This window comes from Solanum verrucosum, unplaced genomic scaffold (assembly GCF_900185275.1).
Source record: "Solanum verrucosum unplaced genomic scaffold, falcon-dt-bn FXZP01000208.1, whole genome shotgun sequence".
Taxonomy (NCBI): domain Eukaryota; kingdom Viridiplantae; phylum Streptophyta; class Magnoliopsida; order Solanales; family Solanaceae; genus Solanum; species Solanum verrucosum.
Genome location: NW_026020329.1, coordinates 432,234 through 447,337, shown reverse-complemented (window position 1 = coordinate 447,337; position 15,104 = coordinate 432,234). Strand labels below are relative to the sequence as shown.

General features: G+C 36.9%; 1 protein-coding gene across 1 annotated transcript; it reads left to right on the top strand.

Annotated features, from left to right (window-relative positions):
• The first annotated feature begins 13,823 nt into the window (after window positions 1–13,823).
• Window positions 13,824–15,104, top strand: LOC125836028 (uncharacterized). The gene is made up of 3 exons (XM_049515123.1): window positions 13,824–14,012; window positions 14,058–14,168; window positions 14,535–15,104. Exons 1-3 carry the CDS (start codon window positions 13,824–13,826, stop codon window positions 15,102–15,104), a joined length of 870 nt encoding a protein of 289 aa, XP_049371080.1.

Sequence of the window (15,104 nt, the reverse complement as noted above, 5' to 3'; positions counted from 1 at the left end):
TCTAGGGCTTTATGTTAAACCGTCATGGGTTCAAATCATTATAATTCAATTGCTTATATTCAATCTTATTATGCATGATATGATTCAATTACATGTTTTTTCAATTGATTTCATATAATCCCATGCCTTATTGATTTTTACTATAATTACGAACTTATGAATTACGATTATGGATTTATGCATGTTTTTTAAAATTGATTATTTATGACTAAATGATGTTTTTAAGTTTAAGTGCCAAAATTTTCTGAAAGGTTTTCTCATATTTGAAAGAAATCATGATTTAGATGCTTAAAAAGGAAGTGTCTTGATGAATAATTACTAAATTATGGTTTTAAAAGGAATTACTCTAATATGAACTTATGATTAGATCAATATTCTTTCATTATTGTCTTTTCAAGAATTTTGATATGATTATGATTATGTCTTTTTTTGTTGTGATTTATTTAGCACCGAGAGGACTTTGGAATGGAGGTCTTACTGTTAATAGAAGTTTGGTCTTTAGTAGCAATTCCATTGTCCCAAAGTGTGTGCCCTTAAATGACCTAAGGTAGTGGATCTATGTAACACCCCAGAATCAAGGAAGTTAGAAAGGAAGTCAAGTGGGAGGTCACCAGCCCTCCACTTAGACAAGGCACCCTTCATGGATACCCTCACAGGCAGTGAAGGGCACCACGACTCGTGATGGTGCTCGTGGAACCTTCTAGTGGTTGGCCAAGATGGGCTCTCCTCCCACAAGCCCTTAGACACCTCGTGAAGGGCACCACGGCTCGTGGGGGTACCCGTGAAGGAGTAGGTAGTGTGCTCCCCAAGGCCATACTCCTCCCACGAGCCCCTAGACGGCTCGTGAAGCGCTAGATGACTAGTCCAGGTGGGTGTATGGAGGGGGTAGGACTTGCCTAGCCACTAGTCTAGGGACCACGACTGCTTAGACGCCTCATGGACCCTTATATGGGTCGTTTGGGTGTCCATCTTGAGGTTCGCGTCAGCTGCAAGACACGGTCAGTTGGGTATTTTCCTAATTACTTTATCTTGATACTATGCCATTTTTCCCTTACATAGAACCCCTATATAAGTGATTTTAAACCTAAAACTTACCCATTTAAGTCATTCTCCTAAATTTACCGAAGAAGATCAAGTTCCTCCTCTCCAAAATATTTCTCTCTCTAATAACATGAAGAAGAAGAAGGGTTCAACCTACAGTTTCAAGGCAAGTCTCCAATTCCACCATTGAAGGAAAGTTTTTGGCATTGAGGTATGATAGTTTTCATCCATGTATCTCTTCCATTCACGGAGTTCCCAAATTCTCCTATTTTCAAAGTTAGAAATCCCCAATTGAGTTAGGATTTTTCTATGTTGTGCGTTCCTTTAATTATTGATTGAATTGATTTATCTATGATCTTTTAAGCATGAATTGAGTTAATTTCATGATTTTATGATGATTCCCATGAACCCATGTAATCCCCGTGTTTTCCAAGTTATGATCATACATGTTTTCCAAGTTATGATCATATGATGTGGGTTTTGGACTAAGAAAGAGAAGTTTATGAAATCAAGCCTGTTCTTATGAAATTTATGTAAATGTTTTAACGATTCTTTAAGAGTGAAGTATCAATGATGATGTTTTTGTTGTGTTGTTGAAAGGATTTCTCATATACACATGAAAGTATGATTGTGAAAGGTTTACTCACATAGTAAGGATTCTAAGGTGGAAAGGTTTTCTCACCTAAATGAATCAAAGATAAGGAGTTATACTAATGATACCTAGCTTGGATTGGCAAGATGACGTGCCCTTCCATGGATAATAAGAACAAGTAAGAAAATGACTATTTTGTGAGCTTTATGCTCAGCACCGAGAGGATATTAAGATGGAAGCTCTCTCGTTAGTAGAGGTTGGGTTTCTAGAAACAATCTCCTTATCCCTTACCTATCTGCCCCCATAGGATGATTGTCTAGATAGACATTATTTAGTTGATCCACAATAGCTAAAAGTTCATGGTTCTACCTTGGAAAGTAGGACAACCCTTTTCGGTGTGGGAGACACTAGGGGATCATGTTATAGCTCACATGTTCTCTATGTCGGTTAAGGCTACTTCCCATAATAATAATGAACTAAGGTTACTTCAATAAGTATTTCACATGTGTTCAAAGGTTTTAAAGATGTTAGCTTGCATTGACCATGTTTTATGACTTCTTTCTTTTAACCTGTTTTATATCATGTTTTAGCTTGGTCATTGCATGTCATGGAAATATCCCTTTTTTGCATGAATTTAATGTTTTTATACATGGATATCATACTTGGTACATATTTTGTACTAACGCATACTCTTTCCTACATTTCCCCAAATGTAGGGTCCTACCGTCAGGGTTCTCAGTTTCGTGGCTAGAGGTTGACTTGAAAGATTCTGAGTTTTGGTGAGTCCTCATGCTTCAAGGACTTATTTTCATCTTTTTCAGTTTTCCATCTTACTCAGTTTGGACATGATGTATGGGCTAGGCCCAAATTTCATTCTTATGTACTAGATGGCTAATGAGATAAGTGTTTCGACTTCCGTTTTAATTTTATAAAACTTTTGAGACTTAAATGCTAAGTGGCTTGTATGGGGCCTCTCGGGGTCTTATACACCATGTTACGCCTAGGGGTACCTTGGGTCATGACAAACTTGGTATTAGAGCACAAGGTTTAGAAAGGTCCAAGGATGTCTCATAAGCCACGTCTAGTAGAGTTTTGTTCATGAATGTTAGCGCGCCACATTTATGAATGAGAGGCTACAAGATGTTTTGGAAATTCCACTTTTTCATTACTCTAAAGCTGTGCAATAGAGTTTAACTCTATAAGGTCTCTCTCATAATCCTTTTCTGATGCTTTATAGGATATGGCTACTCGAAGAGCTTATGCTAGAAGGAATGTGAGGGAGAATGTGGAACAAGAATCTCCTTCTCAAGCTCCAGTCGACCCTTTGGCAGAGAAAGTGACTAATGCAGATTTTAGGTCTGCTTTTCAAGTGTTGTCCCAAACCATGACGGCTCAAGCCAATAGGGAGGTTGCGGTTCCCATAAACCCAAATATGGGTATGGTGGCATCTAGAGGAAAGGACTTCACTTTAATAAATCATCTAGAGTTTCATGGTTCTAAGGTTGAGGAAGATCCTCAAGAGTTCATTGATGAGGTTTACAAGGTGTTGATGATCAAGGGAGTGACGCTAGTGGAAAAGGCGGAGTTTGACGCTTATCAACTTAAGGGTGTTGCACAAATTTCATCCAATCAATGGAAAGAAAGGAGACCAGAAGATGCGGGTCCTCTTGATTGGGAAAAGTTTAAGGTTGCTTTCCTTCATAGGTTAATTCCCCTTGAGATGAGGGAGTCAAAGGTCCTTGAATTCATCAACCTTTGTCAAGAAAGCATGAGTGTGAGAGAGTATGCTTTGAAGTTCACACAATTGTCTAAGTATGCCCCTTCTTTGATTGTCGATCCTAGGGAAAGGATGAGTAAGTTCGTCTTGGGTGTGTCCAAAATGGTGGTTAAAGAATATCGTACCGCCATGCTTGTTAATGACATGGACGTTTCTCATCTCATGGTTCATGCACAACAAAACGAAAAGGAGAAAACTTAAGGAAAGGTCTAGGGAGACAAAAAGAGCTAAAACTGATGATAGTAATTTATCTCATGCAAGATCTGATGGACATGGTCGTTCTAGATTTCGACAAAGGTTTTCCGGTCAAGGTTCTTCATATGCTCATCCTAGGTTTAATAAAAAGAGGGTGTCTAACCCTAAGCCTCAAGGAGGGAATGGTAGTGGATCTTCATTTCATATGTCTACTTGTGCTAGGTGTGGAAAGAAGCACGAAGGTAAGTGCCTAGCTGGCACGTATGGTTTCTTCGGTAGTGGTAAAAGTGGTCATAAGATGAGGGATTGCCCAATGCTTACGGCTAAAGGAAGAGAGGGCAAGCAAGCTCCTCCTAGTGGTTCGTGTTTCAATGCTCCCAAGAAAAAACAATTTTATGCACTCTAGACTCGTGGTGAACAAGAGGGTTCTCCCGAGGTGGTTACCAGTATGTTGAATGTCTTCTAACCTGATGTTTATACTTTACTTGATCCCGATGATATCTTGTCTTTTGTGACGCCATATGTGGCTATGAGGTTTGATGTTCTTTCAGATGTGTTGTTAGATCTTTTTTCTGTCTCTACTCTTGTTAGTGATTCTATTGTGGCTAAGAGGGTCTATAGAAAGTGTCACATCTCCTTGTCCTATAGAATTATTTTTGTTGACTTGGTAGAGCTTGATATCCTAGATTTTGATGTTATCCTTGGTATAGATTGGATGCACTCATGTTATGCTTCTGTTGATTGTAGAACATGTGTTGTCAAGTTTCAGTTTCAGTTTTTGAATGAGCCTGTCCTAGAATGGAAAGGGGGAAATTCAATGCCTAAGGGTCAGTTTGTCTCTTGTCTCAAAGCTAGAAAGATGATTGCTAAAGGTTGCATATATCATCTAGTTAGGGTGAGGGATATGGATTCTAAAACCCCTACTCTTGAGTCGGTCGCCGTTGTTAATGAGTTTCCGAAAATATTCCTAGATGATTTACTCAATATTCCTCCTCAATGGCAAATAGACTTCGGTATTGACCTTCTCCTCGGTACGGAACCTATTTCTCTTCCTCCTTACTGAATGGCTCTGGCAGAACTAAAGAACTTAAAAAAACAATTGAAAGATTTTTTGGATAAAGGTTTCATCCGACCGAGTATCTCTCCATGGGTGCTCCAGTCTTGTTTGTTAGAAAGAAGGATGGTTATATTTGTATGTGTATAAACTATCAACAGTTTAATAAGGTTACAATTAAGAAAAAGTATCCCCCTCGATGGATACATGACTTGTTTGACCAACTTCAAGGGGCGAGTTACTTTTCTAAGATTGACCTTCGGTCGGGTTATCACCAATTGAGGGTGAAGGAAGATGATATTCTGAAAATGGATTTTAGAACCCGATATGGTCATTTTGATTTCTTGGTGATGTCTTTTGATTTGATTAATGCTCCAGTCGCTTTTATGGATTTCAAGAAAAGGGTGTTAAGACAATATCTTGACATATTCATGATTGTGTTCATTGATGATATATTGATTTATTCAGGAAGTGAGGATGACCACATCAATCATCTGAGGATTGTGTTGCGAATCCTCAAGGACCAACAACTCTTTGCAAAGTTTAACAAATGTGAGTTTTGGCTAAGGTCTGTAGCTTTTCTTGGTCACATTGTTTCAAGTAAGGGTATTGAGGTAGATCCTCAGAAGACAGATGTGATCAAGAGTTGGCCTAGACCTCTATCCTCTTCAGATATTAGAAGTTTCTTGGGTTTAGTTGGTTACTACAGAAAGTTTGTTGAGCAGTTTTCTTCGATTGCCTCTCCATTGACAACATTGACTCAAAAGAAGGCTAAGTTCATATGGTCTGAAGCATGTGAGAAGAGTTTTCATGAATTGAAGGATAGATTGACTTCCACTCCAGTGTTGACCTTGCCAGAAGGAACTGATGGTTTTGTTATTTATTGTGATGCCTCGAGAATTGGGTTAGGATGTGTGCTTATGCAAAATGGGAAAGTCATTGCCTATGCTTCAAGGCAACTTAAGGTTCATGAAAAGAATTATCCTACCAATGCCTTGAACTAGAGGCAGTTTTTTTCACCTTGAAGATTTGGAGGCACTATTTGTATGGTGTCCATGTCGATGTTTTCACCGACCATAAGAGCTTACAATATGTGTTTAATCAGAAGGATCTAAATCTTCGCCAAAGAATGTTGCTTGATTTATTGAACAATTATGATGTAAGTGTTCTCTATCACCCTCGGTAAAGCTAATGTGGTGGTGGATGCTCTTAGTCGGCTATCTATAGGTAGTGTTGCTCATATCGAAGAAGATAAGAATGAGTTGGTCCAAGATGTTCATAGATTGGCTCGATTAGGTGTCCAGTTAGTGGACTCTACCAAGGGTTGTGTTATGGTCCACAATGGTTCAGAATCGTCTTTTGTGGCGGATGTGAAAGCCAAGCAAGGTCTTGATCCAACTTTGGTTGAATTAAAAGAAGCGGTGCTAAAGAAATCCGTTGAGGCTTTCTCCCAAGGGGGAGATGGTGTACTTAGTTATCAAGGTCGTTTGTGTGTTCCCAGTGTTGATGACTTGAGGGAACAGATCTTGTCATAAGCCTATAGTTCTCCGTATTCCATTCACCTGGGAGCCACCAAGATGTACCGTTGTTTGCGGGAGATCTATTGGTGGAATGGGATGAAGAAGGATATTGCGGAATTTGTGGCTAAGTGTCCTAATTGTCAACAAGTGAAATTTAAGCATCACAAATCGGGAGGTTTGTCCCAAGACATTAGCATTCCTACTTGGAAGTGGGAAGATTTAAATAAGGACTTTATTGTTGGTTCGCCTCGCACCTAGCGACAACATGACTCGATATAGGTTATAGTAGATTGAATGACAAAGTTAGCTCATTTTATTCCCATCAAGATTTCTTTTTCGATGGAGGATTATGCTAAGTTTTATTTGAGAGAAATGGTAAAGTTTTATGGAGTGCCTTTATCCATTATCTCTGATCGTGGTATCCAGTTCACTTCTCAGTTCTGGAGATTATTTCAAAAGGGTCTTGGTACTCGTGTCAAGCTTAGTACAACCTTTCATCCCCAAACTGATGGGCAAGCGGAGCGTACTATTCAAATTTTGGAATATATGTTGAGAGCTTGTGTGATTAATTTCAAGAGTGATTAGGATGATCACTTACCTCTAATTGAGTTTTCATATAACAATGGTAATCACTCAAGTATTGGTATGGCTCCATTTGAGGCATTGTATGTAGGAGGTGTAGCTCTCCTATAGAATGGTTTGAGGTGGGTGAAGTTTCCCTAATAGGTCCCGAGTTGGTACATGAGGTTAAGGAGAAAGTTCGACTTGAGAAAAGTCAAAATTGACTCAAAGACGGCAAAAGTCATTTGTCGATGTAAGAAGAAGAGATCTTGTGTTTGAAGTTAATGATTGGGTCTATTTGAAAATTTCACCCATGAAGGGTATAATGAGGTTTGGTAAGAAAGGAAAGCTTAGTCCCCAATATGTAGGCCCATATCAGATTTTGAGACGCGTTGGTAAGGTTGCTTATGAACTTAAATTGCCTAATGATTGGCATCGATATATCCAGTTTTCGATGTCTCCTTGTTGAAGAAATGTGGTGGTGATCTGACATTTATAGTTCCCTTAGAAGGTTTGGGAGTTAAGGAGAATCTTTCTTATGAAGAAGTTTTGGTGGAGATTTTAGACCGGCAAGTCAAGAAGTTGAGAAATAAAGAAGTTGCTTTCGAGAAAATGTTGTGGAGGAATCAGTTAGTTGAGGGTGTTACTTAGGAGGCCGAGGCTGATATGATGTCCCAATATCGTCATCTATTTTCTTCTACCCCTACTCTAGCTTGAGGTATAAGTTCCTTATGGTTTACTTTTTTGGTGTCATGTGTCTTAAATATTCGCATGATTTCCTCATTTATGCATGATTATGAAAAAGCTTAAGTTTTAAGAAAATGAGTCAATTCAGATGATTTCTACATGTTTATGTTCATTTGAGTATGATTTGCATATAGACTTCATGATATGATGTTTTGAACATGCTTTAGCTTGGAGTTGATGTTTCTTCCTCGAATATGTGAATTTATGTGATTTCATGCATGATGGGTTGCTAGTTTAGAGTTTTTTTCTCCATGAGTTATCAAGGATCCCATTCAAGGATGAATGTTCCCAAGGGGGAGTTAATGTAACACCCTAGAATCAAGGAGGCTAGAAAGGGAGTCAAGTGGGAGGTCACCAGCCCTCCATTGAGCCAAGGCACCCTTCATGGAGTCCCTCACGGGCCGTGAAGGGAATCACGGCTCGTGGAACCTTCCAGTGGTTGACCAAGATGGGCTCTCCTCCCACGAGCCCTTAGATGCCTCGTGAAGGGCACCACAGATCATGGTGGTGCCCGTGAAGGAGTAGGCAGTGTGCTCCCCAAGGTCAGCCTCTTCCCACGAACCTATCGATGGCTCGTGAAGGGTTACACGGCCCGTGGATGTGGCCATGTGGAGGGGGCGGGACATGCCTAGACACTGGTCTATGGACCACGACTTCCTAGACGTCTCGTGGACCCCTAAACAGGTCGTGTGGGCCTCTATCTAGAGGTTCGCATCAGTGTAAGCTAGGGTCAGTTGGGTCTATTGCTAATTATTTTATCTTGATACTATGTCGGTTTGCCCTTACCTAGAACCCCTATATAAGTGATTTTAACCCCAAAACTTAGCCATTAAAGTCATTCTCTTAAATTTACCAAAGAAGATCAAGTTCCTCCTCTCCAAAATATTTCTCTCTCTAGAAACTTGAAGAAGAAGGGTTCAACCTAGGGTTTCAAGGCAAGTCTCCAATTCCACCATTGAAGGCAAGCTTTCAGCATTGAGGTATGATACTATTCATCCATGGATTTCTTCAATTCATGGAGGTCCCAAATTCTCCTATTTTCAAAGTTAGAAATCCCCAATTGACTTAGGGTTTTTCTTCTATTTTATGGGTTCCTTTAATTATTGATTTAATTTATTGATCTATGATATTTTAAGAATGGATTGAGTTAATCTCATGATTTTATGATGATTCCGCATGAACCCATGTAATCCCCATGTTTTCCAAGTTTTGATCATATGATGTGAGTTTTGGATTATGGAAGAGAAGTTTATGAAATCAAGCATGTTTTTATGAAATTTATGTAAATGTTTTAACAATGCTTTGAGAGTGAAGTATCAATGATGATGTTTTTGTTGTGTTGTTGAAAGGATTTCTCATAAACACATGAAAGTATGATTGTGAAAGGTTTTCTCACATAGTAAGGATTCTAAGGTTGAAAGGTCTTCTCACCTAAATGAATCAAAGATAAGGAGCTATCCTAATGAAACCTAGCTTGCATGGTTATTTAATGATGCCTTTCCATGGATGACTTGTGACCTAGCTTGGATTGGCAAGATGACGTGCCCTTCCATGGATAATAAGAACAAGTAAGAAAATGACTATTATGTGGGATTTATTCTTAGCACCGAGAGGATATTGAGATGGAAGATCTCCCGTTCGTAGAGGCAGTGTTTCTAGAAGCAATATCCTTATCCCTTACCTATGCACCCCAATAGGATGATTGTATAGATAGACATTAGCTAGTGGATCCACAATAGCTAGAAGTTCATGATTCTACCTTGGCAAATAGGACAACCCTTTTCAGTGTGGGAGACACTGGGGGATCATGTTATAGCTCGCATGGTGTCTATGTGGGTTAAGGTTACTTCCCACGATAATAATGAACTGAGGTTACTTCAAGAAGTATCTCACATGTGTGCAAAGGTTTTAAAGATGTTAACTTGCATTGTTTATGACTTATGTTTTCTAACCCATTTTATATCATGTTTTAGCTAGGTCATTGCATGTCATGGAAATGTCCCCTTTTTTGCATGAATAAAATGTTTTTATGCATGGCTATCACACTTGGTACATATTTTTTACTAACGCATACTCTTGCCTACATTTCCCCAAATGTAGGGTCCAACAATCAGGGTTCTCAGTTTCATGGCTAGAGGTTAACTTGAGAGATTTTGAGCTTTGGTGAGTCCTCATGCTTTGAGGACAGATTTTCATTGTTTTTAGTTTTCCTTCTTACTTTCATTTTTGGACATGATGTATGGGCTAGGCCCAATATTTATTCTTATGTACTTTATGGCTAATGAGACAAGTGTTTAGACTTCCACTTTACCTTTATAAAACTTTTGGGACTTGAAATGTTCTTCTTTATATCTTATTCATTCTATGTCTTATGTTATAAATGCTAAGTGGCGACTATGGGGCCTCTCGGGGTCCTATACACCATGTTACGCCTAGGGGGTACCTTGGGTCGTGACAATCTCACTTTAGCAATAATGATGATACGGAGTCTTACCTTTACAAGTAGGTATCATGAACTAAGACTACCGCTGGTCGTAACACAGTGCTTAGAGTTACAAGTGACCCCAAGTGAACTTTTGATAATGGCATAGTCATGAGCAACCAAATATGAACATCTAAAAAATAAAAATGATTGAATGGAAGCATGATTATAGAATATTGGTTCAATATATTTTTGAACAAACGTTTGTATACAACAACTATAATGAGAAAAGAATCTAGAATAGAATAGACTGAATACAACAACTCTAACTGACTATATATGAAGCATCTACTAGTATTGATCATAGTAAGTCAGGACATGACCCTTGCTCTATTTATTTTAATACATGTGAATAGAAATAACATACTAGAACTACAAACTGACTTGAGTGGTTGAAATAAGAGAATTCATCACCTGCTCGAAATAAGAGAATCATCACCTGCTAGCTAAAAGTTGCAATTCAACTAACTAGAATCTTGATAGTAAGAACCTGAATCTACATCACATGAAATATGTAGGCACAAGATGTTTGTGAATCAGTACTTTGAATGTGATGAGTATGAGATATATACATGATAATTTGTAAAGTTGGACATCATGAATTTGAGACTCTAAATTGATTATGAAACTGAAATACATGAACTGATGCAATGACCAAGTAGTAAAACATGTAACTGATAGATTATGTAACTCAAATAATTGAATGTAAGGTCAAAATAATAATCTAAAAGACTTACTCTCACACAAAAAATAGATAGTCTTACTTGATAAGGTAACGACCATAATCTTAAGCTTAGGTGGATTTACTAGCTAATGTTCAATCTGAACAATCCTACGGGGGCACGTAGTTTAGGGACTTGAGTAATAACCACTAGTCCAAACTCTCAACAGAAATGTATATAATTATATCATATTCATAATTTTAGTCTTTGAAATGGTAATAATCTAGTAATACCAATTCAATTATAAAGACTCTTATACATAAGAATAGCTTCTTAAAATATCATAATTTCATAACATATCAATTCATAAGATATACTTAATCGAAAGCATCTAAATCATGATAACTTTCATAATGAGAATACTTTAATCCGAAGGAACCTAATTTTATAAAAATCATTTGACATTTTATTCGAAAGTTTCCTTGAATCATAATCTCTTAAATTCATAATGCATGCATATAATAAAAGCTTAATTTCATAGTCAAAATACTCATATAGCATGAGTTCATGTATAAATCATTGAAAATACGTAATTATGATCAAATCATGCATAATAAGATCAATCATGATGAAAAAATCTTAAATAAATTGAACCCACAACAAAATTATCAAACACTAGAATTTGGAGAAAATAATAACTTGAAGTAAAATATACTCTCATGAAATATTTCTCAAAAATAATGCACTTGAAATTAAAGATAATAATACTTTCTTGAGATACTTCTTGAAAATAATGCACTTGAAATAAAATATACTTTCTTGAAACTCTTCTAAAATAATGCATTTGAAGTTAAAGATAATAATACTTTCTTGAAATTCTTCTTGAAAATAATGTAACTGAAGTAAATACAATTTCTTGAAACTCTTCAAAAATAATATACTTGAAATTAAAGATCTTGAAATACTTCTTGAAAATAATGCACTTAAAACTAAATATACTTTCTTGAACTCTTTCTTGAAAGACTTCTATAAAATTTTGAACATTCTTTATTCATGAAAGTAATGCATATGAAATACTATGATAAGGTATTTAAATAACTTTGATTAGAAAGGGGTCCATGTGGTATAATAAGAATGGACCATGAAACAACAATCATCAATGACATAAAATACCATTATTTTGATGATAAAAATCAAGAATCAATTGTAGGAGATAAAGGAAATTCGAAATCATAGAATCTTGGATAAAAAAATCATAGCTTTGATCTTACTAATTGAAATTGGAGAAGTAGGGTGTGAGGAAGAAAAAAGTTCCTCACTTTAATAATCTTACATACCTTAAATGCACCATGAATCTTGAAGAAGAACCCTAACTTGAAGAAGAACGATCAAGAAATCCTTTCTTGAGACTGAATTAGTTTCATGAAAAATCCTATGGCCAAGGGTAAAATTTATATTAATGATTCATAATTATAAGAAGGAATTTGAATTGAAAAGATTGAATCTTGAAGAAGACTTAACTTGAAGAAGAATCTTGAAAAAGATTTGAAAAAGTCTTGCTTGGAAGGTTTATGATTTTCCCTAGATTTTTGTCTTGGGGTTTGAGAGAGTAGAAAGAGGAATTAAAAATGAAAATCTGATTGTTTAGGGCTTTATAGGAGGTAAGAAATCTGTTTTATGGTTTTTTTTATTGTTATAAGGACCTTAAAATTACCCTTTTTAGAATTTTGTCGTTGGCCAAAACAGAACTGTACTGCATCATTTAGTAAAATGATCATAACTTTCCACTCTGAACTCACAGTGACACAAACTTGTGATTTTGGAAAGAAGACTCATAGAACTTTAATTTGATATGTTATGAGTCATCTAACATTCATATTCTAAGAGATATTGTTGTTTGAAGTAGACCCAAGTAAAATATTATATGGAAACTCAATCGTAAGGAAACTTTCAACTCAACTTTATGTTAGAAGAATCTTATGACCTATTAATCTTCAAATTTACTCCCATACTAATGAATTGACTTTAATACCTATGCACAATTAAGAATCACCCGGTGCGGCAGTATACACATATGAAGAATGACTCGGGTCTTAGCTTAGAGATTTTTAGGGTGTTACAGTTGGACTCTTTCTTTTTCGTGTGAGGGTTACAGTGGATTCTATGTTATAGCTCACATGGCCTATTGTCGATTAATGGTAAATATCCCACAAATGAACTATATTTTCTTTAAATATTTTATGTAAGCTTTTCTTATGGTTTTAAATATGCATTGACCCTGTTCATGTTTAAAGGTTTTACTATGTTTTACTTGATCATGCATATCATGTATTAAGTTCACTACATTGTCATGTTTACGTTTTTATGCATTTTCCCATATTCAGTACATTTAAAGTACTAATGCATATTGTGTCTATATTGTTTTATAATATAGGGTCCAATGCTCCTCCTTCTAGATGTGGCTAGTTTCATGATTGCTCTTCTGTTGATCTTGGATTGGTGAGTCCTTACGGTTTGAGGACATGACCTCTGCTAGATTTATGGCTTTTGATGTCATTTTTGTTTTCAGATACTATTCGTGACTTAGGGGTTTTTCCTAGTCACATCTATGTTAGTAGAAGTCTTATGTTAGACTTAGCATATGTTTTCATGTATTCTCTTATGTACTAAGTTGGTATCTCTTATGTCATCTAAAGCTTGAGATTTATGTTGGTTTATATTCTTTTTTATTGTGTTTTGTTATGTCATATTTATGTTAAATGGCTTGTTTAAGGTCTCTTAGGGTCCTATTAACCATGTCACAACTAGAGTGTACTTTGGATCATGACAAACTTGGTATTCAGATCCAGGTTTTAGAAAGGTCCTGCGATGTCTGACAAGCCGCGTCGAGTAGAGTCTTGTTTATGAGCGTGAAGTGCGCCACATTTATGAATAGAAGGTTACAAGGCTTTTAGGAAACTTTGCTTCTTTCACTACTCTAAAGTCGTCCAATAGAGTTGAACTCTATAAATATCTTTCTTCTAACTCTTGTTCGATGTTTTTTAGGATATGTCTGCTTGAAGAGCTAACATAAGAAAGAATGTAGGTGACAACGTGGAGCCTAAGGCTCCTCAAGTGTCAATCGATCCTTTGGCTGAGCAATTATCACATGATATGTTATGAGCCACTTTCCAAGTGTTGGATCAAGCTATAATGGTTCAAGCTAATAGAGAAGTCATTAATCATGTGAACCTAATTGTGGGTACGGCGGTAACAAGGATGAGAGACTTCACTAGGATGAATCTCCCGGAGTTTCATGGGTTGAAAGTTGAGGAAGATCCTCAAGAGTTTGAGGAAATCCACAAGATAGTGGAGATTATGAGATTTACACCACTGGAAAAGGTGGAATTGACTGATTATCAACTTAAGGGTGTTGCTGAAGTGTAGTTCAGTCAATGGAAAGAAGAGAGGGCAATTGATGCAAGTCCTCTTGATTGTGAGAAATTCAAAGGGAATTTTCTTGAACATTTCTTTTCCCTTGAGATGAGGGAAGTAAAGGTGCTTGAGTTTATCAATCTTTGACAAGGGAACATGAGTGTGAAAAAGTTCACTCAATTATCTAAGTATGCTCCTACTATGATTGTTGACTCTAGGGCAAGGATGAGTAAATTTGTATTGGGTGTGTGTGAGATGGTGGTCAAAGAATGTCGAACTGTCATGCTAATCAAGGATATGGATGTCTCTCGTTTGATGATACATGCCTAGCAAATTGAAGAGGAAAATCTAAAAGAGAAGGCTAGAGAGTCAAAAAGGGAAAGAACAGGTGATGGTGACTTCTCTCATTCTAGGTTTGGTGGACATGGACATCCTCAATTTTGGCAAAATATCTCCGGTTAAAATTCTTCTAACATTCTGGATCCAAAGTTCAACAAATATAAGGTGTCTAACCTTAAGCCTCAAGGAGGTGGTGGTAGTGGATCTTTTGTTCCCGTTTGCCAAAAGTGTGGCAAGAGTCACTCTGGAAAATGCTTAGCCGGTATGGATATTTGTTATGGTTGTGGAAAGAGTTGTCACAAGGTGAAGGATTGTCCTTTGCAAGCTAGAAAGAGCAAGGATGGTAGGCAAGCTCAGTCTAGTTATTCTGGTTCAGGTGGTAATCCTCGTCAGAACAGGTTCTATACTCTTCAGACTCGACATGATCATACTAATTTTCCGAATGTTGTGACCAGCATGTTGAAAGTCTTTCATTTTGATATATATGATTTGTTTGATGTAGGTGTTGTATTGTCTTTTGTGACTCCATATGTGGCTATGAGATTTGATGTTTGTCCTGATATTCTTTTAAAACCTTTTTTAGTCTCTACACTAGTTGGTGACTCTGTTGTTGCTAAACGACTCTATAGGAATTTTCCCGTTTCATTTCTCAGAGTCACTCATATTGATCTTGTAGAACTTGACATGCCAGATTTTAATGTTATTCCTAGGATGGATTGA